General features: G+C 43.8%; 1 protein-coding gene across 2 annotated transcripts; it reads left to right on the forward strand.

Annotated features, from left to right (window-relative positions):
• LOC132765876 (uncharacterized) lies at positions 1–27,553 on the forward strand. 2 transcript variants are annotated; one of them, XM_067463301.1, is made up of 9 exons: positions 1–135; positions 4,568–4,668; positions 9,069–9,213; positions 11,010–11,332; positions 13,293–13,359; positions 14,271–14,504; positions 17,742–18,052; positions 19,835–21,354; positions 27,059–27,553. In XM_067463301.1, the coding sequence occupies exons 2-9, from the start codon at positions 4,648–4,650 to the stop codon at positions 27,447–27,449; spliced, it is 3,012 nt and encodes a 1,003-aa protein (XP_067319402.1). In that variant the 5' UTR covers positions 1–135; positions 4,568–4,647; the 3' UTR covers positions 27,450–27,553. The 2 variants fall into 2 exon arrangements, with proteins under 2 accessions (XP_067319402.1, XP_067319401.1); XM_067463300.1 differs by having other exon boundaries at positions 4,576–4,668.
• The last annotated feature ends 383 nt before the right edge of the window (positions 27,554–27,936 follow it).

Below are 27,936 nucleotides of genomic sequence, written 5' to 3' on the forward strand. Positions count from 1 at the left end.
TAGAGAGGCAGCACTTCCGGTCCCCACCTCTACCAAGAGGCCTGGAGGGTTTTCCCCGCCGCCTGGGAGTAGGCGCTGCCTATTGCACTATTGCACACATTACCCTCCCCCCGCCTTTGCAATTGGACTCGCCCGGTGAGTATAAGGCGCATGGAGGCTGGGAATGGACCAAGTTGTTTGCGGGGGGAGGGAGAGGGAATGCCTGTTAAGAAGTAGCAGAAGGGAATGGGGAGCTGGTGGTGGGCTCCAAGATGGCCTACGGATTCCTCCCACCACCCAAAAGGGAGTGGGCCTCCATTGCTGTCACAACTGCTATGAACTGTTCAAGTGTGTGTGTGTGTATATGTATACACACACATATTTATCTGTTATGAGCTCTTGGAGTAGCTATCATAAGCTGTCAATGGTACATATACATACTCCTGGGATTCTTTCTATATATACATAATTATGCACACATATATTTGCTATCAGGTGTTAGAATAGCTAGCATGATAGTTACTATGAGCTGTTGAAAGGTGTGTGTATATATATTGTGATTATATGTATACTTAAACATATTTCTAATTCTGGGATTCTCTATACATACATGTACATATACACACATAGATATGTTCTGTCAGCTGTAAGTATAGCTGGCAAGATAGCTACTATGAGCTGTTAAAAGGTGTGTATATATCTTGTCATTATATATATACAGTTTAAACATATTTCTAATTCTGGGATTCTCTATACATACATGTACATGTACGCACATAGATATGTTCTGTCAGCTGTAAGTATAGTTAGCATGATAGCTACTATGAGCTGTTAAAAGGTGTGTGTGTGTGTGTGTGTGTATATATATATATATATAACATATATCTATTTCTGGAATTCTCTATACATACATGTACATGTACGCACATAGATATGTTCTGTCAGCTGTAAGTATAGCTAGCATAATATCTACTATTAGCTGTTAAAGGGTGTGTATATATATTGTGAAATATATATATGTGTGTGTGTGTGTGTGTTAAACATATTTCTATTTCTGGGATTCTCTATACATACATGTACATATAGGCACATAGATATCTTCTGTCAGCTGTAAGTATAGCTAGCATGATAGCTGCTATGAGCTGTTAAAAGGTGTGTGTGTGTGTGTGTGTATATATATATATATAGTGATTTTATATATATAGGTTAAACATATTGCTATTTCTGGGATTCTCTATACATACATGTACATATACACAAATAGATATGTTCTGTCAGCTGTAAGTATAGCTAGCAAGATAGCTGCTATGAGCTGTTAAAAGGTGTGTGTGTGTGTATAAATATGTATAGTGATTATATATATATATATATATATATAGGTTAAACATATTGCTATTTCTGGGATTCTCTATACATACATGTACATATAAACAAATAGATATGTTCTGTCAGCTGTAAGTATAGCTAGCAAGATAGCTGCTATGAGCTGTTAAAAGGTGTGTGTGTGTGTATAAATATGTATAGTGATTATATATATATATATATAGGTTAAACATATTTCTATTTCTGGGATTCTCTATACATACATGTACATATACACAAATAGATATGTTCTGTCAGCTGTAAGTATAGCTAGCAAGATAGCTGCTATGAGCTGTTAAAAGGTGTGTGTGTGTGTGTATAAATATGTATAGTGATTATATATATATATATAGGTTAAACATATTTCTATTTCTGGGATTCTCTATGCATACATATACATTTACACACATAGATATGTTCTGTCAGCTGTAAGTATAGCTAGTATGTTAGTATGAACTGTTAAAAGGTCTGTATACGTAGTGTGTGTGTGTGTGTATGTATGTATATATATAGGTTAAACATATTTCTATCTCTGGGATTCTCTATGCATACATATACATTTACACACATAGATATGTTCTGTCAACTGTAAGTATGGCTAGAATGATAGCTACTATGAGCTGTTAAAAGGTGTGTGTGTGTGTGTGTGTATATATATATATATATTGTGATTATATATATATATATATATATATATAGGTTAAACATATTTCTATTTCTGGGATTCTCTATACATACATGTACATATACACACATAGATAGCTTTGGTCAGCTGTAAGTATTGCTAGCATGATAGCTACTATGAGCTGTTAAAGGTTCATAACAGTAGCAAAATTACAGTTATGAAGTAGCAACGAAAATAATTTTAAGGTTGGGGGTCACCACAGTATGAGGAACTGTATAAAGGGGTCATGGCATTAGGAAGGTTGACGACCACTGGGCTAGATGGTCCTTTTGGTCCCTCTCAGCTATCAGAATCTATGAGTCTGGATTAAGAAATTTTAAAAAGCCAAGGACAGCATTCCATCATTTTTTAATCAAATTTCACTGATTTTTTTGGGGAGGGGGATGAACAATAGATATGGAGCTCCTTTACCAGGCTCTTTGGGTGGACTACAACTCCCATCATCCTCTGTCAACCTTTCACCAAACACCGCCAGTATTTTTTTAGTTGGTCATGATGAGCATGTGTGCCACGTTTGGTCCAGATCCATCATCAATGGAAATCCCACAGCTCTCCGGATGTGGGTTGACTTCAACTCCCATCATCCTCTGTCAGCAACTCCCTCAATTATTTTAAGTTGGGTCATCGTTGATATGTGTGCTAAGTTTAGTCCAGATCCCTCAAACCATGTTAGGAGCCTTTGTAGCCCAAACCTTTATTTATTTATTATTTATTTACGACATTTATATGCCGCCCTTCTCACCCCAAAGGGCTCAGAGCGGCTTATAAGATATATATGCATACAATATATTATATTATTAGCATAGTACAATATCAGTATTATATATTACTATATTGTACTAAATCATTATGTTGTAATATTGTTAGTAATATTACATGTACTATAAAATATATAATTATGATATATTATTAATATTAGTATTATATTGCATTGCATTATAATATTATAAATATATAGGCAGGTTAGGTAAAGTTTGTCCCCTGACATTAAGTCCAGTCATGTCAGACTCTGGGGGTTGGTGTTCATCTCCATTTTAAGCCAAAGAGCCGGTGTTGTCCATAGACACCTTCAAGGTCATGTGGCAGGCAAGACTGCATGGAGCGCCGTTACCTTCCTGCCAGAGCGGTACCTATTGATCTACTCACATTTGCATGTTTTCGAACTGCTAGGTTGGCAGAAGCTAGGGCTGACAGTGGAAGCTCATGCCTCTCCCCAGAATCGAACCTGCGACCTTTCGGTCAACATGCTTAGCAGCTCAGCGCTTTAACCCACTGCACCACCAGGGGCTCCATATTATATGTATATACGATATATTATATTATATTACATTATGTGTATATGAATTTGTGTCCGGCCATTGAATGTTTGCCGTATATATGCTGTGGCGGAATATAAATGTTTTAAATAAATAAATAAATAAATGTAATATAAAATATATAATTATAATAACGTATTATTTTTATTAGTATTATATTGTATTACATTATAATATTATAAATATTATATATACATATACAATACAATATATTATATTACATTACATTGTATTATATTATTAGCGTAGCACAGGAGACAAGGTGGAACATGTAAATAAACTTTAGCTTTTATATATAGAGACTAGCCGTCCCCTGCCATGTGTGGCTGTTGCCCAGTCTAGTGATCTGGAAAATAAAGTAATGGGAAAATGTTGGTTTCTAATATATGTAATTTCTTTATGCTTGTGGGTAAACAGTATTTGATTATGTTTCCTTGCCCTGGTGAAGGGAGTTGGGCTGGATGGCCTTAAGTATTTTCTCTTGGTCATAAAGGTTCTGTATGGGAAGTTTGCCCCAATTCTATTGTTCGAGGGGTTTAGACTGCTCTTTGATTACGGGTGAACTATAAATCCCAGTAACTGCAACTCCTAAATGTCAAGGTCTATTTCCCCCAAGCTCCATCATATTGAGTATTATTGCCAAGTTTGGTCCAGATCCATCATTGTTTGAATCCACAGTGCTCTCTGGATGTAGGTGAACTACAACTCCCAAACTCAAGGTGAATGCCCACCAAACCCTTCTAGTGTTTTCTATTGGTCATGGGAGTCCTGTATGCCACGTTTGGTTCAATTCCATCATTAGTGGAGTTCAGAATGCTCTTTGATTGTAGGTGAACTATAAATTCCAGCAACTACAACTCCAAATGACAAAATCATAATGTTTTGAGTGATAGTCACTCCTTGTGTTGTGGGACGTTTTGTTGCCAAATTTGGTGTGATTTCGTTCATTGGTTCTTTTGTTTTTAAGGTACTCATTACGCACAGAGCATTTTTATATAGAGAGAAGATGAGAATGATACCACACTAATGTATGCATATGCTTGTTTTGGAACTCAACAAAGCAGGATTAGCTTTTGCTGGCATCCAAACTCCAGGGCTAGACAGAGGAAGCCGCCAGAGACTCAGGAATATCTAGGAGAAAGGATTTTGTGAAAAGCTGTTCATTGTCTTTACTTGTCCTGTTCCTTCCCTGGTCTTTATCCCTCTTTGCTTTTCCTTTCCTGAGCTGCTCAGATCTTTTTCAAGAGCATCCGCTATACGAACTGACTGGATTTCTTCCCTGCGCCTGAGTCTTTCCAGAGAGCGATGGAGGCTCCACCACACTGGGTAAGGACCAGAGAGGACATAAGGCCTTCCTCTTTCATGTTTCCTTGAAATCCACACATCAGATTTTTGTATATAGAAGGTTGCAGTAAGGATGCAATACAATTTGGGAAGAAGCTGGCACCCATTAACACAAATCTGTGAGAACAATTTGAAGGCAAGGGTCATCTTGTATTCTGAATGACATGAGTTGCACCTACGGAACCCACTTTGGAGGAACAGCTTTCTATACCTGGCACATGACGAGGAGTTTTGTATCTATAGATTCACACTTTGTATAGAACTAAACCTGAATTCTGAGAAAGGAAAAAAAGGAAAGACTAATTTCTCTCAAGGAATGCTTAGGCAAACCTCTTTGTGCTTCTGGAACATGGCCATACAGTCCGGAAAACGCACAGCAACCCATTCTCTCCTGACGTTTCACCCACATCTATGGCAGGCATCTTCAGCGGTTGTGAGGTCTGTTGGAAACAAAGTAAGTGAGGTTTATATATCTGTGGATGTCCAGGGTGGGAGAAAGAACTCTTGTCCAGAATTTGGGAAATGCTGTGGATTATAGTCTTCCAGGATTGTAGACATCAACTTCCAGAAGCCTTAGCTGTGGTGTCCAATGATCAAGGATTGGACTTCATCAACAGGAAGATCAGAGTTAGGAAAATATTGCATGTTACAATTGTCCACCTTAATTTTTTAAAAAAGCAGGAATCAATCAGAGCCAGCTAACATCTCCCAACAAAGGATTCCCTCATGCAGCAAACAGTCAGGCATTGAAGCTGAAAGGCCATTAAATGCTAATCAAGATGGCCATTTGCAACATTCACAGTTTCCTCAAGCAGACAAGAGTTCTTTCTCCCACCCTGGACATTATTCCACAGATATATAAATCTCACTTGCTTAGTTTCCAAGAGACCTCACAGCCTCTGAGGATGCCTGCCATAGATGTGGGTGAAACGTCAGGAGAGAATGCTTCCGGAATATGGCCAGACAGCCTGGAAAACTCACAGCAACCTATTATCTCCTGACGTTTCGCCCACATTTATGGCAGGGATCCTCAGAGGTTGTGAGGTCTGTTGGAAACAAAGTAAGTGAGGTTTATATATCTGTGGAATAATGTCCAGGGTGGGAGAAAGAACTTTTGTCTGCTTGAGGCAAGTCTGAATGTTGCAATTGGCCACCTTAATTTTAAAAATGCAGGGGAATTCCAGACAAGAATCAATCAGGATCAGCTAACACCTCTCAACAAAGGATTCCGTCATGCAGCAAACAGCCAGGCATTGAAACTGCAAGGCTGTTAAATGCTAATCAGGATGGCCATTTGCAATGTTCACACTTGCTTCAAGCAGACAAGAATTCTTTCTCCCACCCTCGACATTATTCCACAGATATATAAACCTCACTTGCCTAGTTTTCAACAGACCGCATAACCTCTGAGGGTGCCTGCCATAGATGCAAGCAAAACGTCAGGAGAGAATGCTTCTGGAACATAGCCATACCACCCACAAAACACACAACAACCAGAAACTTTTTTTCTATGGGAGGGACATCATCCTGCAATAGCACATTTTGCTACAGTTTTTCGATGAGTATCTCATAGTCTCAACCAGTTCAGCATAGTTTGTGGCAACCACAATAACAAAGTCTCTGGAGTAGAACAACTGCTTTCAAAGTAAGTGTTTCACAATTTAAACAGGAAACAATACTTTCAAACCAGGAACAGAAAGTGTTTCAAATATTGTTGCACCTTGTTAATATTTGGGTGGTCCTTGGGAACTGCTGGATATTTACTTTTGGACTTCAGCTCCCAGAAGCTTCAGTTGCCTCGGCCAATAATCTGGGAATCTGAGGGCCGGAGTCCAAATAACCTGGAGGACCAGAGTTTGGGAAACACTGGGGATTATAGTATTCTGGGATTTTAGACTTTAACTTCCAGAAGCCTTAGCTGTGGTGTCCAATGATCAAGGACTGGACTTCATCACCAGGAAGATCAGAGTTAGGAAAAGATTGCATGTTACAATTGTCTACCTTAATTTTTAAAAATCAGGAATCAATCAGAGCCAGCTAACATCTCCCAACAAAGGATTTCCCTCATGCAGCAAACAGCCAGGCATTGAAACTGCAAGGCCATTAAATGGCCACCCTAATCAGGATGGCCATTTGCAACATTCACACTTGCCTCAAGCAGACTAGAGTTCTTTCTCCCACCCTAGACATTATTCCACAGATATACAAACCCCACTTGCTTAGTTTCCAAGAGACCTCGCAGCCTCTGAGGATGCATGCCATAGATGTGGGTGAAACGTCAGGAGAGAATGCTTCCGGAATATGGCCATACATCCTGGAAAACTCACAGCAATCCATTCTCTCCTGACGTTTGGCCCGGATCTATGGCAGGCATCCTCAGAGGCTGTGAGGTCTGTTGGAAACCAGGCAAGTAGGATTTATATATCTGTGGAATAATGTCCAGGGTGGGAGAAAGAACTCTTGTCTGCTTGAGGAAACTGTGAATGTTGCAATTGGCCACCTTAATTTTAAAAATGCAGGGGAATTCCAGACAAGAATAAATCAGGATCAGCTAACACCTCTCAACAAAGGATTCCCTCATGCAGCAAACAGCCAGGCATTGAAACTGCAAGGCTGTTAAATGCTAATCAGGATGGCCATTTGCAACGTTCACACTTGCTTCAAGCAGACAAGAATTCTTTCTTCCACCCTGGACATTATTCCACAGATATATAAACCCCACTTGCTTAGTTTCCAAGAGACCTCACAGCCTCTGAGGATGCATGCCATAGATGTGGGCGGAACATCAGGAGAGAATGCTTCCAGAACATGGCCATACATCCAGAGTTTGGGAAACACTGTGGATTATAGTCTTCCAGGATTTTAGACTTTAACTTCCAGAAGCCTTAGCTGTGGTATCCAATGATCAAGGATTGGACTTCATCACCAGGAAGATCAGAGTTAGGAAAAGATTGTATGTTACAATTGTCCACCTTAATTTTTAAAAAAGCAGGAATCAATCAGAGCCAGCTAACACCTCCCAACAAAGGATTCCCCCATGCAGCAACCACCCAGGCATTGAAGCTGCAAGGCCATTAAATGCTAATCAAGGTGGCCATTTGCAACATTAACACTTGCATCAAGTAGACAAGAGTTCTTTCTCACACCCTGGACATTATTCCACAGATATATAAATCTCACTTGCTTAGTTTCCAAGAGACCTCACAGCCTCTGAGAATGTCTGCCATAGATGTGGGCGAAACGTCAGGAGAGAATGCTTCCGGAATATGGCCAGACAGCCCGGAAAACTCACAGCAACCCATTCTCTCCTGGCATTTCGCCTGGATCTATGGCAGGCATCCTCAGAGGTTGTGAGGTCTGTTGGAAAGTAGGCAAGTAGGGTTTATATATCTGTGGAATAATGTCCAGGGTGGGAGAAAGAACTCTTGTATGCTTGGGGCAAGTGTGAATGTTGCAATTGTCCACCTTAATTTTAAAAAAGCAGGAATCAATCAGAGCCAGCTAACACCTCCCAACAAAGGATTCTCTCATGCAGCAGCCACCCAGGCATTGAAGCTGCAAGGCCATTAAATGCTAATCAAGGTGGCCATTTGCAACATTCACACTTGCCTCAAGCAGACTAGAGTTATCTCTCCCACCGTGGACATTATTCCACAGATATATAAACCTCACTTGCTTGGTTTCCAAGAGACCTCACAAGCTTTGAGGATGCCTGCCATAGATGTGGGCGAAACGTCAGGAGAGAATGCTTCTGGAATATGGCCAGACAGGCCGGAAAATTCTCAGCAACCCATTCTCTCCTGACGTTTCGCCCACATCTATGGCAGGCATCCTCAGAGGTTGTGAGGTCTGTTGGAAACAAAGTAAGTGAGGTTTATATATCTGTGGAATAATGTCCAGGGTGGGAGAAAGAACTCTTGTCTACTTTAGGCAAGTGTGAATGTTGCAATTGTGCACCTTAATTTTAAAAAAGCAGGAATCAATCAGAGCCAGCTAACACCTCCCAACAAAGGATTCCCCCATGCAGCAACCACCCAGGCATTGAAGCTGCAAGGCCATTAAATGCTAATCAAGGTGGTCATTTGCAACATTCACACTTGACTCAAGCAGACTAGAGTTCTTTCTCCCACCCTGGACATTATTCCACAGATATATAAATCTCACTTGCTTAGTTTCCAAGAGACCTCGCAGCCTCTGAGGATGCCTGCCATAGATGTGGGTGAAACGTCAGGACAGAATGCTTCTGGAACATGGCCATACAGCCCGGAAAACTCACATCAACCCAAACCTCTTTCCTTGAAAGCTGCTCACGGAGAGGAATTTGCACAATATCCCGAGTTCTTTCCCATCCGCTGCTCTCAAACATTGACTGTTTCCTTCAGGGTATCGAGTCCTTTGAGGAGATGGCCGTACATTTCACGGCGTTCCACGGAGCAGGCCTGGGGGCCATTCGGTCCAGGGCAGAGGGCTCTGCGGCGAGAGATTACAGAGGGGAACTCTGGAGCTGTGAGAGCCTCGCTTCTTTGGGTAAGAGACCTGCTGTGCAAACTAGGAGAAAGTCTGGCCCATTGGCAGCATGGGGCTCCTGGTGCTCTGCGAACCTACTACCATTTCAAAACATTTTAATGCTTATTTTGAGATGATCCTGTGGCCAAAAAAGAAAGAAAGATCTCAACAGTTGCTTTAGTTATGTCATATTATTTGGAAGGGCACAAAACTGAGGAATGTGATGACATGGATAGGCAGATCATAGAATCATAGAATCAAAGAGTTGGAAGAGACCTCATGGGCCATCCAGTCCAACCCCCTGCCAAGAAGCAGGAATATTGCATTCAAATCACCCCTGACAAATGGCCATCCAGCCTCTGCTTAAAAGCTTCCAAAGAAGGAGCCTCCACCACACTCCAGGGCAGAGAGTTCCACTGCTGAACGGCTCTCACAGTCAGGAAGTTCTTCCTAATGTTCAGATGGAATCTCCTCTCTTGTAGTTTGAAGCCATTGTTCCGCGTCCTAGTCTCCAAGGAAGCAGAAAACAAGCTTGCTCCCTCCTCCCTGTGGCTTCCTCTCACATATTTATACATGGCTATCATATCTCCTCTCAGCCTTCTCTTCTTCAGGCTAATCATGCCCAGTTCCCTAAGCCGCTCCTCATAGGGCTTGTTCTCCAGACCCTTGATCATTTTAGTCCTTGTTTGACTTAATGTCCAGTTTAGGAGACATTGAGTATTATTCATAGTTCGCATTGGCTAGATGGGACTTTATTATGATTAGTATCTTTATTTATATCCTGCCTTTATCCCTGTGGGGACTCAGGGCGGCTAACAATCCCACACTTTAGTCAAGTTTAAAGAAGCACAATGCAAAAGATTGGAAAAAAAATCAAATAGTAAACAGCCTGGGTTTTTTTTGTTTGTTTTGGTTTTTTTTGTTGTGTCAGGAGTGACTTCAGAAACTGCAAGTCGCTTCTGGTGTGAGAGAATTGGCCGTCTGCAAGGACATTGCCCAGGGGACGCCCGGATAATTTGATGTTTTACCATCCTTGTGGGAGGCTTCTCTCATGTCCCCGCATGAGGAGCTGGAGCTGATAGCGGGAGCTCATCTGCCTCTCCCCGGATTCGAAGCTATGACCTGTCGGTCTTCAGTCCTGCCGGCACAGGGGTTTAACCCACTGCGCCACTGGGGGCTCCATTGCCCGGATAATTTGATGTTTTACCATCCTTGTGGGAGGCTTCTCTCATGTCCCCGCATGAGGAGCTGGAGCTGATAGAGGGAGCTCATCTGCCTCTCCCCGGATTCGAACCTATGACCTGTCCTGCCGGCACAGGGGTTTAACCCACTTCGCCACCGGGGGCTCCTATAACAGCCTGGTAAAAACAGATCAAAATACTAGGCTTGGGCAATCCATGGTTCTAAATGGTTCTAAAGTACTTACAAAACTAAAGTTCTGGTGGTGAAAATTTCAGAACTCTAACAAAACTCTCAAAATTTCATAATAAATGGCAGTTCCTAATTGGTTCTGTCATTAAAATCACCAATAATGAAATAATAATTAAATTTTGAAAGTTTTGTTAGAGTTCTGAAATTGTCACCACCAGAACTTTAGAACTCAGAACCTCTGAGGATGCTTGCCATAGATGCAGGCGAAACGTCAGGAGAAATGCCTCTAGAACATGGCCCTATAGCCCGAAAAACCCCACAAGAACCTAGTTCTTCCTAATGTTCAGATGGAATCTCCTTTCTTGTAGTTTGTAGCCACTTTTCCGTAAACCTCACTTGCCGATAGGGTAATTTTACTACCGCAGTGCTCCTTTCTCCTATTGTAGACAGCACTACTTCCGCCGCTGCAGCCGAAGCCAGCGCCAGCCACTTGGAGACCAGGACGCCCACAGTCACCCCCAGTACTGCTTCCCCGGGAGTTCCTGAAGCCCAAGCACACGATGACTCCACAGACGAGGAGGACATGGAGCAGGAGTCGGCTGCCCTGGCCGGACGGCAGCAAGTCCCTTGGGCCGGCTTCGAGAAGGTCTTCACCTTCGTGCGACAAAAGGGAAAAAACCTGGTGGTGCAATGCAATTGCTGCCTTCCGGCCATCAAGCACTTGAGCTCAGCCATCAACTCCTCGTCCAACCTGAGGAAGCATTTGGAGGTGAGCCTTGGTTGTCTCACGCCAGTCCTTGGAAATTTGTTTAAATATTTGCAGTTTTTCCGTTTTCACGGTGGTCCTGCACCCCCAACAGCAGAGAATGTGGAGGCTGAATATACGAGGGTTGAATGAAAAGTAATGCCTCCACCTTCGTTACATGCATTTGGATGGGAAGATTTTAATAAATCAAATGCAGAAATAATCCTTAGAGTGTGCTCTTTAACTACCACTATTCACTTTTCCACATAGTCACCAGACAACTGGATACATTTCTGTCATGGAAATGACATAAGTTTTCTGAAGCTGTCATGGAAGAAGTCTGTGCGCTTTCATTTCAGGCATCAGCATCCTGGGTACCCATCGTGCACAGATCTTCCAATAGACAAGCAAAGTAATAATGTGACCCACACATTCTTTTGAAATGCCGATTACGCTTGAAATTTATCTCTTAACTTGCATAACGTCGCATTGACCGACCGCCTGTGCAGGGTTCCATACTTTGCACTTTAACAACACAACCGTTCAATGCTAAGGCTTCCTGCCAAAATGGAACTGTAGAGGAGAGTCTACTGAACAAGCCAGTACGCTAGTGTCGTCCTGAGGAGAGTGAGTAGGCTGAAACCTGTTACAGTCAGTGGGCTGAAGCTAGTGTCGCTCTGAGGAGAGTGAGTAAGCCAAAGCCTTTTAGAGTAAGTGGGCCAAAGCTAGTGTCGCCCTGAGGAGAGTGAGTAAGCCAAAGCCTTTTAGAGTCAGTGGGCCAAAGCTAGTGTCGTCCTGAGGAGAGTGAGTAGGCCGAAGCCTGTTAGTCAGTGGGCCAAAGCTAGTGTCGTCCTGAGGAGAGTGAGTAGGCCGAAGCCTGTTAGTCAGTGGTCCAAATCTAGTGTAGTTCTAAGGAGAGTGAGTAGGCCGAAGCCTCTCAGAGTTAGTGGGCCAAAGCTAGTGTCGTTCTGAGGAGAGTGAGTAGGCCGAAGCCTGTTAGTCCGTGGGCCAAAGCTAGTGTCGTTTTGAGGAGAATAGGATGAAGCCTATTAGAGTTGAGTAGGCCAAAGCCTGTTAGAGTCAGTGGGCCAAAGCTAGTGTTGTTCTAAGGAGAGTGAGTAGGCCGAAGCCTCTCAGAGTTAGTGGGCCAAAGCTAGTGTTGTCCTGAGGAGAGTGAGTAGGCCGAAGCCTGTTAGATTCAGTGGGCCAAAGCTAGTGTCGTCCTGAGGAGAATAAGATGAAGCCTATTAGAGTGAGTAGGCCAAAGCCTGTTAGAGTCAGTGGGCCAAAGCTAGTGACGTCTTGAGGAGTGTGAGGTAAACCTCTGTGTGAGAGAAGCCTCGTGAGAAAGCTCCAGTGCGAATGCTGCTGCGTGTAAAGCTACTATGTATTTGTTTATTTTTGTTATGGAAACCTAGTTCTTGTAAATAGTGCAACCCTATTATTTTACTACAAAGAGAAGCCTCCTATGGAAGAGATAACATTGTTCTGTCTGTTTCGGCTGGGTCACGCTGCTATTACTCTGCTGTACGTTTATGAGGAGGGTCTTTTGTTATGAAGCAGATCTAATTTCGCTTGGGAGGGAGTTCCACAGCCGAGGGGCCACCACAGAAAAGGTCCTGTCCCTTGTCCCCACCAAATGCGAGCAGGGCCTCCGAGCAGCTAAGCTTGTTGAAATGAAAACATATCTTCTGCTAACAGTATGTTGTTGCCTACCTTCTTGTTGCCAAGAAATGTTCTCACAACAAGAACAAATTAGGAACTAGCCACATGATATATCTAAGAAACTAGAGCTGGTGAGGTCTATCCAAAGCCATTTTCTGATTCAGTGCCCCAAAATGTAATAGGTCTAAAAACCAATGCACCAAGATTTTGTCGTTGGGCTGTGTTATTTGAATCAGTTTTTTTCTCATTTTGATTTATTTATCAGCAAGATTTCCTGTCCCCCATTTGGATTAATGGGTTTATTTTCTTTTTTCCTCAGAGGGCACATCCTGGGATGCTGAGAGTAATCAGAAGTCTGAAAAAGGCAAAGAAACGCGGCCTCACAGGTTAAAAAATCTGTTCTCTTTGGGGGGGAAATACATAAATAATCCATACATAACTTATTTAAACTGAGTAGAGCAAGCGTGGGCCAACTTCAGCCCTCCAGGTGTTTTGGACTTCAACTCCCACAATTCCTAACAGCCTACCGGCTGTTAGGAATTGTGGGAGTTGAAGTCCAAAACACCTGGAGGGCTGAAGTTGGCCCATGCCTGCTTTACAGCTACTTATAGAAGCTTACAGAAGGAGTAAGCCACAATTCAAGAGAGATATTGACAAGCTGGAATGTGTCCAGAGGAGAGCGACTAAAATGATAAAAGGTCTGGAGAACAAGCCCTATGAGGAGCGGCTTAAGGAGCTGGGCATGTTTAGCCTGAAGAAGAGAAGGCTGAGAGGGGATATGATAGCCATGTATAAATATGTGAGAGGAAGCCACAGGGAGGAGGAGTGAGAAAGCTTGTTTTCTGCTTCCCTGGAGACTAGGACGCAAGGGAACAATGGCTTCAAACTACAAGAGAGGAGATTCCACCTGAACATGAGGAAGAACTTCCTGACTGTGAGAGCCGTTCAGCAGTGGAACTCTCTGCCCCGGAGTGTGGTGGAGGCTCCTTCTTTGGAAGCTTTTAAACAGAGGCTGGATAGCCATCTGTCAGGGGTGATTTGAATGCAATATTCCTGCTTCTTGGCAGAATGGGGTTGGACTGGATGGCCCATGAGGTCTCTTCCAACTCTTTGATTCTATGATTCTATGATCTTCAGCCAGAAAAAAAGGGCTGTCAATGACACCTGGATGGTCATAAAAGTAGCATTGGGAACCTCAGCATGGCCCTTTGTCCGTGCTTAGTTGGTATTTTAGGAAACCCTAGAGATTCCAATGGAAGCCCTGCCAGCAATGTCATTCTGTCTCTTCTTCCCATAGGCCTTGCTGCGGCCGCCGCGGTTGCCGCTGATGTTGCTGCGGAGGGGCTTGCTGGGCACACGAAGCGGAGCAGCACCGCAGGAGCCCGGAGCACAGAGTCGCCCAATGTGGCCGAAGTCCAGTCCCAGGAGGATTCAATGAATGAGGAGGAGACAGAACAGACGGTCACGATTGAACCTGCACAGTCGCAGGAAGCATTGCCCGGCGCAGAGGCGGACACAGCGCTTTCCTCAGGTTAAAACATATGCCCTCTCTAAGTGGGAGGGTTATGCTGGGCCTCAGGCAGCAAAATATCTTGGGCACAGGTTTAAGAATTGAAGGAGGAGGGCTGGGAACTGGTACAATATACTGTCATGTAAAGGTAAAGGTAAAGGTAGTCCCCTGACATAAAGTCCAGTCATGTCTGACTCTGGGGTGTGCTGCTCATCTCCATTTCTAAGCCGAAGAGCCAGCGTTGTCCGTAGACACCTCCAAGGTCATGTGGCCGGCATGACTGCATGGAGCGCTGTTACCTTCCCCCCAGAGCGGTACCTATTGATCTACTCACATTTACATGTTTTCGAACTGCTAGGTTGGCAGAAGCTAGGGCTGACAGCGGAAGCTCACGCTGCTCCCTGGAATCGAACCTACGACCTTTCGATCAATAAGCTCAGCAGCTCAGTGCTTTAACCCACAGAGCCACCCGGGGCTCCTACTGTCATGTAGGGTTAAAAAAAAAAGAACCCTTCGGATAGCAAGTATTATTTGGGTGGGGGCACAAAACTGAGGAATGTGATGACATGGATATGCAGATGATTCCTTGTTTGACTTAATGTCCAGTTGAGGAGAGGGTGCCTTGGAGGCATTTTATTCATTGGACCACCATCAGTACGCATTGGCTTATTATTATTATTATTATCATCATCATCATTATTTATACCCCACCTTTCTCCCTGTATAGACTCAAGGCGGCTAACAATCCCCACTTTATTCAAGTTTAAAGAAGCACAATGAAACAGATTGGGAAAAAAATCAAATAGTAAACAATAGGGTAAAGACAGATTAAAATACTATAAGTATACTTAAAATGGCCTTAACAGGTCGCCAGTTGTTTCCAGAGATGACAGTAGTTGTAGTAGTAGTAGTAGTAGTAGACGATGCTACTGGAAATGAGATTAACAGGAAGACATTGGTTATTTTATGTTTTAATATTTTTTATGTGGAGGGAAAAAAACAAATAGTAAATAGTAGGGTAAAGACAGATTAAAATACTATAAGTATACTTAAAATGGCCTTAACAGGTCGCCAGTTTTTTCCAGAGATGACAGTAGTTGTAGTAGTAGTAGTAGTAGTAGTAGTAGTAGTAGTAGACGATGCTACTGGAAATGAGATTAACAGGAAGACATTGGTTATTTTATGTTTTAATATTTTTTGTGTGGCTGGAAAAAAACAAATAGTAAATAGTAGGGTAAAGACAGATTAAAACACTATAAATATACTTAAAATGGCCTTTAGAACTCACAGGTCCCCAGCTGTTTCCAGAGACAGTAGTAGTACTAGTAGTAGTAGTAGTAGATGATGCTACTGGAAATGAGATTAACAGGAAGACATTGGTTATTTTATGTTTTAATATTTTTTTATGTGGATTTCATAACGTCGTTTTAAATGTTTTAATTGTATATTGTGGATGGTTATGGCATCGAATTGCTGCCAACGTGTAAGCAGCATTGAGTCACCTTCGGGCTGAGAAAGGCAGGATAGAAATATTGTAAACAAATAATAAAAATAATAATAGTAGAAATAGCAGTATTATTTATTATTTATTTATTTACACTATTTCTATCACGCCCATATCAGCCCGAAGGCGACTCTGGGCGGCAGTAGTAGTAGTAGTAGTAGTAGTAGTAGTGTCATCCCATTTGTATCTTTGTGATTGAGACCCAAAGCAGCTCACAACAATTAAAAACTGCAGTTTAAAAACTCCAACATATAAGTATTAAAATACAATTAAACATAGAAAGGTAAATAGTGAAAAACTTTCTAGAATCGCTTCCAGAGCTCAATTTGAGATAGATAGATAGGTAGATAGATAGATAGATAGATAGATATAATTTCATTATTTAAAATATTTCTATTCCGCCCTTCTCACCCTGAAGGGGACTCAGAGCAGAGAACAACATATATATAGCAAACATGCAATGCCGGGACATGAATTCATTATATGCATACATAAACATTTAAAACATTAAAAACATTTGTCTCTATATTAAAGTACACTGTTTAAATACATTGTACAGTGTTCCCTCGCTACTTCATGGTTCGTTTTTAGCGGAGTCGCCATTTCGCGGTTTAAAAAAATATTAATTTAAAATATATATCGCGGTATTCTTGCTGTTTTGTGGGTTTTTGCCACTGCTCTCTGAGGTGCTTTCCCTCCTCGGTCCTCCTTCCCTCCAGCCTTGAAGGGCCTTTCCTTCCTTCCTTTCCTTCACATTATTTTAAGTTTATAAAGAAAGGAGATTCCATCTGAACATGAGGAAGAACTTCCTGAGTGTGAGAGCCGTTCAGCAGTGGAACTCTCTGCCCCGGAGTGTGGTGGAGGCTCCTTCTTTGGAAGCTTTTAAACAGAGGCTGGATGGCCATCTGTCAGGGGTGATTTGAATGCAATATTCCTGCTTCTTGGCAGAATGGGGTTGGACTGGATGGCCCATGAGGTCTCTTCCAACTCTTTGATTCTATGATTCTAAGACTTAAAATAGTGTATAATTACTAAAATAATGTATAAATATTAAAATAAATATAGCGTCCCTACATCGCGGTTTTTCACTTATTGTGGGAGGTCCTGGAACGTAACCCCTGCAATAAGTGAGGGAACACACTATGATATGTGTGTGTGTGTGGGAGGGGGGGTGTATATATCAGGCATGGGCAAACTGTTAGGAATTGTGGGAGTTGAAGTTCAAGACACCTAGAGGGCCCAATTTTGCCCATGCCTGATATAGATAGATAGATAGACAGACAGACAGACAAACAGACTTTAAAGTCATAAATTAATAAGTAGTCAAAAGCAGTACAGAAACCCAGTTTCTGTAGATATTGAGATCATACTGTACTTGGTTTTTTTGAAGCTATTTCACACACCAAGCCAAAGGGGAGGAAACAACTCCTTCAGGTGTCATTAGACTGCAGTTCCCAGCATTGCAAGCCAGCATAACCAAAGGCGAAGAACTCTGTGAGTTGTAGCTGATGCTCACGCTAATCTCAACAGCTTTCATAAATAAACTTAACTTCCTACATTGAGATTGTTTAAATAGGGAGCCAACTGTATGGGTCTCGGGCCCGTTCTACCCCAATCCTGCACATACCACACACACATCCATAGAGTTAATTGCCTATTACTTGGGTTAGCTATTAGAAAGACTGAGATATTACATGAAGTCACTCCGGCATACAATTTTAAAAATTGCAGACCTTGTTGTTGTTTTACTGTAGAGAGTAATGTGGCTGCTGTTGAGGCAAATGTCAATACAGAGGTGAGGATCCTCCCGATCATCCACAGCGGCGAGTCCCAGATTGTGGAGACTCAGCCGCAGGAAGGCTCTGCGCACGAGGAGGAGGCGGAGCCGCAGCCGAGCGCCCCAGCTTCACGCCAGCAGGACCCCTTCGCAGGCTTAGAGAAAGCGTTCACCTTTGTGCGCCAGAAGGGGGGAAGTGTGCTGATGCAATGCAACTACTGCCTGCCGGTCATCAAAAATGTCAGCTCCGCTGTGAACTCGGCCACCAATTTGAGGAAACATTTAGAGGTAAGAGTTGGTTGTGCCAGTTCTCATAAAGCCATGTATTGAGAGAGGGTTATGTCTGGAGAACATGATGGACCATGTTTCCATATCAGTCAGCCATGGGATTCAGATCTTTAGGGTAAGCCCTTTTCTCTTCATCCTAAAGCCCTATGAGGAGCGGCTTAAAGAGCTGGTCAGGTTTAGCCAGCAGAAGAGAAGGCTGAAAGGAGACATGATGGCCATGTATAAATATGTGAGAGGAAGTCATAGGGAGGAGGGAATCTAGTGTCTAGATCCAGGGAAGTCATGCTACCCCTCTATTCTGCCTTGATTAGACCACATCTGGAATAGTGTATCCAATTCTGGGCACCACAATTGAAGGGAGATGTTGATTCTAAGCTGGAAGGTGTCCAAAGGAGGTCAACTAAAATTATCATTGGTCTGGAGAACAATCCCTATGAGGAGCGGCTTAAAGAGCTGAGCATGTTTAGCCTGCAGAAGAGAAGACTGAGAGGAGACATGATGAGGGCCATGGATCAAGATGTGAGACCGGGGAAGTCAGAGAGAGGAAGGAGCAAGCTTGTTTTCTGTTGCCCTGGAGACTAGGAGGCAATGGACCAATGGCTTCACACTACAGGAAAGGAGATTCCACCTGAACATTAGGAAGAACTTCCTGACTGTGAGAGCTGTTCAACAGTGGAACTCTCTGCCCCGGCATGCGGTGGAGGCTCCTTCTTTGGAGGCTTTTAAACAGAAGCTGGATGGCCATCAGTCTGGAGTGCTGTCAGAGGGAAAAGCCCTCTGACTGTAAACACCACACTGTTGATTGGAAAACAATTTTTAATTGAAGATAATTAAAAAGCAGCAAGTAAAAAGCACTTAAAAGAAATAGGTAAATCCAATTAGGTAAGAAGATAAGCAGGAGCAAAAATAGTCCAGGGTAAAAGTTCAGCAAAGTCCATAAAAACAAATATAATATAATTTTCTAATATAATTCAGAAAACCAGGAAACTTTAATCCAAGGCATGAGTATGCATCCATACAATCCAAGAATCCAAACCATGAAACAAGAAATACTTAGTCAAGTATCTTCCAAGCAAGGCTTTCATGAAACAAGGACGAGAACTACACTTGAACTATACATATTTATACATGGCTATCATGTCTCCTCTCAGCCTTCACTTCTGCAGGTTAAACATGTCCTTGTTTCTTTAAGCCGCTCCTTATAGGGCTTGTTTTCCAGGCCCTTGATCATTTTAGTCGCCCTCCTCTGGACACATTCCAGCTTGTCAAAGTCTCCCTTCAATTGAGATGCCCAGAACTGGACACAATATTCCAGATGTGGTCTGACCAAAGCAGAATAGAGGGGAAGCATTACTTCCCTGAATCTAGACACTAGACTCCTATTGATGCAGGCCAAAATCCCATTGGCTTTTTTGCCGCCGCATGACATTGTTGGCTCACGTTTAACTTGGTGAGGACTCCAAGATTTTTTTCACATATACTGCTTTTGAGCCAGGTGTCCCCCATTCTGTATCTTTGCACTTCATTTTTTTTCTGCCTAAGTGGAGTATCTTGCATGGCTCTCATGTCTCCTCTCAGCCTTCTCTTCTGCAGGCTAAACATGTCCAGCTCTTTAAGCATCTTTGTAAACATCTTTGAGTTCTGGAGAAAGCTTAAAAGATAAATATGTTAGCAAGAAAGAATTATGGATTGTATAATTTATTTACATGTTTTCGGTTTTCAACAGCCCTTTTTGCCCCCATCCTTAAAATTAATGCTTTCTTACCCTTTGGTCTTCTCCAGAAGGCACACCCTGAGAAACTGGGAACATCTGAAAACACAGGAAAGGGGAAGAAGCGTGGCTTTTTTGAAGAGCTGCTGGACGATGACGATGATCCGCCTTCGATCAAAATGCTGAAGCAACAGCAGCAACAGCAGGCCACCCTGGAGAGGTGGGGATCGGGCAAGGAGCAGATCACCCAGAAGATTCTGGACCGGAAAATCATGGATTTCATTGTGGACGAAACCTTGCCTCTTCACACCGTAGACCGGCCGTCCTTCGTCGGGTTGGTCCGCCTTGGCCTCCCAAAGTGCCTGACCATTATGTGCTCCAAGACTCTGAGGGACAGCATCGAGAAGAGAGCGGCCAGTATGCAGGAAAGGCTCCTGCGGCGGCTGGGTGCCGTGGAACACGTGGCAACCACCGCGGACTGCTGGACGTATGGCAAGAGGCGTTTCCTGGGGGTCACAGCCCACTGGATCAACCCAACGACGCTGGAGCGTGAGTTCGGGGCCTTGGCTTGTAAGCTCCTGAAAGGGCGCCCCACTTATGAGGTGCTTGCGAAAACCCTGTGCAAGGTTTACAAGAAGTACAAGATCCACGGCAAAGTTGTGTGCACCACCACGGACAATGGCTTCAACTTTGTGAAAGCGTTTCGATTTTTCGAGACCAAAGAACCGGCCGATGCTGTAGACAGCAGCGCGGATGATAACGTTGATGATGAAAGTGACAGTGACAGTGATGAGGGTGATGGTCATCGCCATGATGAGGAGGAGTCCGACGACGAGGAGATGGAGGTGGAGTTTGTGCCCATCTCCGAGATGTTGAACGGCAACAACAAGGCAAAAGCAGAAGCGGAGGATTCTGGGGACTTCGGCTTACCCCCGCACCAGCGATGCGCCAGCCACACCCTCAACCTGGTGGCCACCCAAGAGGTCCAAGCCATGGTGACCGACTCCTCCCCAAATAGTCCTCTGGCTCTTTTCAGAAAACACTTTTGCTCCTTGATGGGAAAATGCAGCAAGCTGTGGTCCAAGCAGGAGCAGTCGGAGCAGATTGCAGAGTACATCCACAAGCAGTACGGGGTGTATCTGATGGTGCCGGACAAGACCAGGTGGCACTCCACCTTTGAAGCCCTGAAGCAGCTCAGTGAGCTCCTCTCCAGCATGCCGCTGAAGCTGGATACCATAATGGACCAGTGTTCTCTGGCCAGGATCACCACGGCCGAGGCTCTGGTCCTGCAGGAATACACAGAGGTCATGGGTCCCCTGGCTCAGGCCCTGGACATCCTGCAGCAGGACAACGGCATGTTCATGGGGTACCTGCTCCCCACTCTGTACAACCTGGACCGCAAGCTCCAGGGCTTGGAGAAGGAACCCGCCAGGTACACATATTGCCTTCCCCTCTTGAAGGGGGTCCGCAAGGCGCTCCGGAAACGGTTTGCACATATTTGGGAGGACAAGAAGCTTCTTTTGGCAGCCTGCCTCCACCCTCGCTTCAAAGTTGACTGGTTGGAATCGGCACAGAATTCCCAGACAAACAGGTAAGGAAATAAACAACATACCTCAGTTAACGAAGTTTTATTTATTTATTTATGACATTTCTGCCCCCACCCCAGAGGGGACTCAAGGCAGATTTACATACAGGCAATGACTCAGTGCCTTAAAACACAATGTACACTTAAATAAATATTAAAACAGAATTTAAAAGTACATTTAAAACAATGTAAACATTTAAAAACAATACATTCAGAAGTTAAACACATAATCCACAAGCCTTTCATATTGTCATTGCACATTGTTCCAAGTCTATCTCTTGCACAAGTTCTCTAAAGGCTTGATCACAAAGCCACATTTCTTCTCTTGTGGAAGATCAGGAGGAAGGATCTGGGGAGGGAGTTCCACAGCTGAGGGGCCACCACTGAAAAGGCCCTGTCTCTCGTCTCCGCCAATCACGCCTGCGAGGGAAGCGGGATTGAGAACAGGGCCTCCCCAGATGATCTTAGACTCTGTGGTGGTTCATCAAGGGAGATACATCCAGACAGATAAGCTGGGCCAGAACCATTTAGGGCTTTATAGGCTTAAGCCAGCACTTTGAATTGTGCTTGGTAGCAGATTGGCAAACAATAGAGCTGACACAACAAGGGGGTTGTATGCTCCCTGTATGCCACTCTGGTGAGCAATCTGGCTGCCCCTCATTGGACCATTTGTAGCTTCGGAACAGTCTTCAAAGGCAGCCCCATATAGAGCATGTTACAATAGTCTATTCAGGGGGTGTAACCAGAGCATTGACTACTATGGCCAGGTCTGACTTCCCAAGGTACGGGCGCAACTGGCGAACAAGTTTTAATTAGATGTGTTTATGGACATCAATGTTGGCAGAAAATAATAAATTTATATAAATAAAAATGTAATGTTTGTTTGTGGGATTAACATAACTCAAAAACCACTGGACGAATTGACACCAAACCTGGACACTACACCCTTAACAGACCAACGAGTGACCATCACCCATAAACTCCCCCCAAAAAAGCAGCAGAAAGGACTTAAAAAACCCCAAAAGCTAAATGGCAATACAGATGCAGATGCCCGACTTACTAACCATGGAGCCCTTGCTCTCCAGAGAGCAGGGATGCATCTCTCTCAAGCGCTGCCTTCCAGCCCAACTCTTTTCCAGCCTATGTTTAGAGGGAAGGAAAGAAGGAGGGAAAGGGGGGGGGGAGGAAGGAGGAAGGAAAGAATGAGGGAGGGAAAGCGGGAAAGAAGGAAGGAGGGAAGGAAAGAGGGGATGAAGAAAAAAAGCAGAGAAGGAAGGAAGGAAGAAAGGAAGGAAGGAAGGAAGGAAGGAAGGAAGGAAGGAAGGAAGGAAAAATGGGGGTACGGAGGAAAGAGGTAGAGAAGGAATTAAGGAGAGAAGGAAAGAAGAAGGAAGGAAAGAGTGGGAAGAAAGGAGAGAAGGAAAGAAGGAGAGAAAGAGGGAGGGATGGAAAGAAAGAGAAGGAAGGAAATAGAAAGGAGAAGAGAAAGAAAAGGGGGGAAGGAAGGAAAGGGAGGGGAAGGAAGCAGAGAAAGAGGGAGGGAAGGAAGGAAAGGGAGAATGAAGAATGGAACAAAAGAGCAAAGGAAGGAATGAAGGAAGGAGGTAGAGAAGAAAAGAGAGAAAGGAGAAGGGAAGGAAGAAGGGAAAGAAAAAGAGGGGAAGGAAGGAAAGAGGGAGGGAAGGAAGGAAGGAGAGAAAGAAAGGAGAGAAAGAGGGAAGAAGGTTGACCACAGCAACATGTGGCGGCCACGGCTAGTAAGTAATAATAATAAACTTAACATTCAATTGCCAGAAAGAACCCATGCAGACAATTACATCAAAATAAGCACATTCAATAATATAACAAACCTAATTAAACTTAACAGACAAAGTAACAACAACTGGACATCATAAAATAAAAAAAAAATCTGCTAAAACACATTAAAGATAAAAATATTTTTTAAAACCCCATTTCATTGTAGCTCCATCAGAGGAGGTTCAACAAAACAAATGGCCAGGGTTACTTAAATGGACATGGGCCAGTTATAAAAGAGCTGGGCATGGGGTAGTGCAAACAGCAAATCATAGGGCCAGAGAAATGGATGAAGTGCAGGACAGAGTGCTACCTGGCTACCTGGGAGCTGGGCCTGGAGACTAATCATTCTCAAAAACTTGCTGAAACATCCCGGTTTTTAAGTCCCTACAAAAGGGGGGCAGTGTGGGGGCCTGCCTGATCTTCCTGGGGAAGGAGTTGCAAAGTTGAGGACCATCACTGAGAAGGCCCTCTCCCTCGTTGCCACCAACCGTTCTTGTGATGGTGGTGGAAGCGATAGGATGGCCTCCCCGGCAGATATTAACCCTCATGCAGGAACATACGGGGAGATGCAATCACGAAGATAAGCAGGTCCCAAACTAAAAAATCAGAGATCAGCTACTGCATCATGAAAAAAGAAGAGTATATCAACCATGGGCAGCAGCGAGCTATGCCTGTACAGTAAAATGCCTCTAGAACATGGCCATACAGCCCGAAAAAACCTACAACAACCCTGTGGTTTTATTATTGTGGTTGTTATGGATTGGCATTGCGTAAGTGTCCAATGTATGGCATTGAAGTTTTGCCAGTTATGTGTAAACCGCTTTGAGTCCTCCTAGGGGTGAGAAAAGCGGTATAGAAATACTGTAAATAATAATAATAATAATAATAATAATAATAATAATAATAATAACCTCTCTCTGGTCTCTCAGCCAAGGTGAAGGCTGTTTCTGAGACTCCCAAGTGTGTGTGTGTGTATGTAGGAGGGGAGAGCAGGTGTGTGTGGTGCATGGCACCGTGGTGCACATGTGCAAGCGAGGGAGAGCATGCAAGGCTGAAGGGAGACTCCCTTCAGGCATGGAGGGTTTGTGTGGGAAGTTTGGCGCAATTCTATCGTTGGTGGGTTTTCAGAATGCTCTTTGATTGTAGGTGAACTATAAATCCCAGGAACTACAACTCCCAAATGTCAGGGTCTATTTTTCCCAAGCTCCACCAGTGTTCACACTTGGGCATATTGAGTATTCGTGCCAAGTTTGGTCCAGATCCATCATTGTTTGAGTCCAGAGTGCTCTCTGGATGTAGGTGAACTACAACTTCAAAACCCAAGGTCAATGCCCACCAAACCAATGCCCATCAATCACATCTCTTTTCCACATACAACCACCATACCTGCAAGAGCAGTACCTGCACATCATCATCATCATCATTATTGGGTTGCTGCGAGTTGTCTGGGCTGTCTGGCTGCGTTCCAGATGCATTTTCTCCTAACATTTCACCCACATCTATGGCAGGCATCCTCAGAGGTTGTGAGGTCTGTGGGAAACAAGACAAGTGGGGTTTATATATCAGTGGAAGGTCCAGGGTGGGAGAAGGAACTCTTGCAAGGCTATTCTGAACATGAGGAAGAACTTCCTGACTGTGAGAGCCGTTCAGCAGTGCCCCGGAGTGTGGTGGAGACTCCTTCTTTGGAAGCTTTGAAACAGGCTGGATGGCCATCTGTCAGGGGTGATTTGAATGCAATACTCCTGCTTCTTGGCAGAATGGGGTTGGACTGGATGGCCCATGAGGTCTCTTCCAACTCTTTGATTCTATGATTCTATTCAATACTAATCAAGGAGGCCAATTGCAACGTTCACACTTGCCTCGAACAGAGTTTTTTCTCCCACTCTGAACATTATTCTACAGATAAACCCCACTTGCCTAGTTTCCAACAGACCTCACAACCTCTGAGGATATCTGCCGTTCATGTGAGCAAAACATCAGGAGAGATTGCTGCTGGAACTTGGCCAGATAGTCCAGAAAACTCACAGCAACCCAGAGATTCCAGCCATGAAAGCCTTCTACAACACATTGTTGTTGTTGATAGGTTCTCCAGATGATTTTATGATATGCTTCTACTGGAATTTGACCATAGAGTTGTGTAGAAGGACCTAGTGATGCTTAGAGGGGTGTAACCCATAAGTTGTTTATCCAACAGGTTGATTACCTATGATTTTGTGTATGCCATGTGAAGTCCAGGAACACGTCCCCCATGGATACATCTCGACAAAAGATTGCCCAAGGCACTGCCAGGCTATCAAATGCTAATCAAGGTGGTCAGTTGAAACATTCACACCGTGCTCCAGCAGACAAGAGTCCTTTGTCCCACCCTGGTCATTCCACAGATGTAGAAACCCAATTTTCCTAGTTCCAACAGACCTCACTACCTCTGAGGATGCCTGCCATGGATGCAGGCGAAATGTCAGGAGATAATGCCTCTAGAAAAAAAACCTACAACAACCCAGTGATTCCGGCCAGGAAAGCCTTCGACAATACAATAAAACCACAATTAAGCATAAAACATAATTAGACAGTACATAAGCAATCTTTAAAACAATAAATAATAAAAACAGTCTCGCCAGTCATATTGTCATTCTAGTCCATGTCCTTTAAACTCTACAAACATCTACTGTCCAAAGGCGTGGTCCCAAAGCCATGATTTTAATTTCTTTCTAAAAGCCAGGTTGGTCAATCATAGTGGAGGAGGGCTTTTGGTGGGAGGAGTCTAAAAGGAAGAGAAGGACAGGCGGAGACATTTATTTATTTATTTGCCCTATTTATACCCCGCCTTTCTCTACCCCAACTCCAAATCCCAGAACCCCTAGCCAGCTTCTTCGATGCTCAGGAATTCTGGGTGTTGGTGGCCAAAACAGCTGGAGGGCCACAGTTTGAGGATGCCTGGTCTACCCCAAGGGCAGCTTACATATTGAGATCTTCAGCTTTCTCTGCCAAAGGGGTTACTAAGTGTGAAGGTGCGCGTTGTAAAACACTTACTGCCACCTAATCTGTGAGGAAAGCCGGGCAACGATCAATATCAACCTAGGAGCTATTTTATAAAGGGACTGTTAATTACATAAGGTTTTATTCAGTGGATAGCGTAGCATTTACTGTCTCTGGCTGACTTCACTATTGCAGGCTGTTCAACTTAGGAGAAACTGTATCAGGCAAGGCTTGAGGAAAACAGTAACAAGTTTATTTTAACAGGAGTATAACATGTTTAACTGTTTCTTCACAAGAGGCACAAATCTTGATGGTTACATTGGTAAGGGTTCATGAGTAATCTCAGGCACAGACTTCAAAAGGTTTCACAGCAGGCACAGCAGGCTCAAACCCAGCCAAACCTTGATTCTTAATTTAGAATCAACAACCCCCTGTAGCTCTATCACTACCGGGTCCTTCTCTGTAACCACTTTGGTCACCAATTGATTCCCTGAATCTCCACCCAGAGATTCAGTCCTCTCAGTAGCTCACCGGCTTACTGACTCATTCCCTGAATCTCCACCCAGAGACTCAGTCCACCCAGTAGCTCACCGGCTTATTGACTGACTTTTTTAAAACAGCTGCCCCTGAAGAGGCAGTTGGCTCCGCCCCTGTTGCTATGGCAACTCAGCTAACGCCAAGCCACCATCTCCAACAAAACATAATCTCCCATACTTACCATCCCTAAACCACTGTCCAAACTACACATAACCAAAGGAATAAAATTTACACATCGTCACACTAAGACTATGAGAAATGTGTGTTTTCTGGTGGTCTTTGGCGACCCCTCTGGAACACCCTAGCGATCCCCCCAGGGGTCCCTAATCTCAGGTTGAGAAATGCTAGTGGAATTGCCAGTGGTTCCTAATCTGTGTTACCATGTCCCCATCCCCTCCAGGTGCATGATGGAAACCTTGTTGAAAGCCGAAATCAGGGGCACGGTTGAGGAAGCCGGGGACAAGTCCTTGGAGAAGGACCCAGAAGGAGCCAGTTTGGAGGACGAGTTCTTCAACATCCCTCCCCGGGAGAAGACCTCGGCCCAGGAGGACTCTGTGGAGGAGGAGGTGTCGCGGTACCTGCGGTCGCCCAGCAGGGAGGTCTCCTTGCTCCACGCCTTCCCTCGCGTCATGCAGAGCTTCCTGCAATACAACACGGGGATGCCTTCGAGCGCCGCCATCGAACAGCTCTTCAGCACCGGCGGCAAAGTCATGACCGTCAAGAGACATTCCTTGTCCGACGAGCTCTTTGAGCAGCTGGTGCTCCTAAGGCAGAACAGGGCGGTATTTTAAAAGCAGGCTTTTAGTATATTATATATTTTTTGTTTCTTTTTGAGTTTTATTCTGTGCATTGCTCTGGGGTATTGCTACCGGGAGGGCGGGGGTGGGAGGGTCTGGGCATAGTATTATGCCACTATCTATTATTAATCCTATGGATAAACTTGTTACTCAATCCTCTGTGTGTGTCTATTCATTTGTTATTATCTCCAGCCAGGGTGAGCATGGCATATAGCTCCTGGCTCTCATTTTCCAGCTCCTGAAGACACCACATCCAGTATTTAAAAAATGCAATCCAGTTTTCCGTAAATTTCTGGGTTGAACTGAAAGGCCAATAAATGTGTCAAAACAAACAAAAGTATCCTCATGGACAACATATGATGACATATCACTCTATTTATCTTTTATCAGTTCTTGCCTACATTATGGTGACCAGCTGTTGGTTTATTTATCGTGTCAGGAGCAAACCAAACATTTTTTAACAAATAAACAAAACACAAAG

This window comes from Anolis sagrei, chromosome 2 (genome assembly GCF_037176765.1).
Source record: "Anolis sagrei isolate rAnoSag1 chromosome 2, rAnoSag1.mat, whole genome shotgun sequence".
In the NCBI taxonomy this organism is placed as follows: domain Eukaryota; kingdom Metazoa; phylum Chordata; class Lepidosauria; order Squamata; family Dactyloidae; genus Anolis; species Anolis sagrei.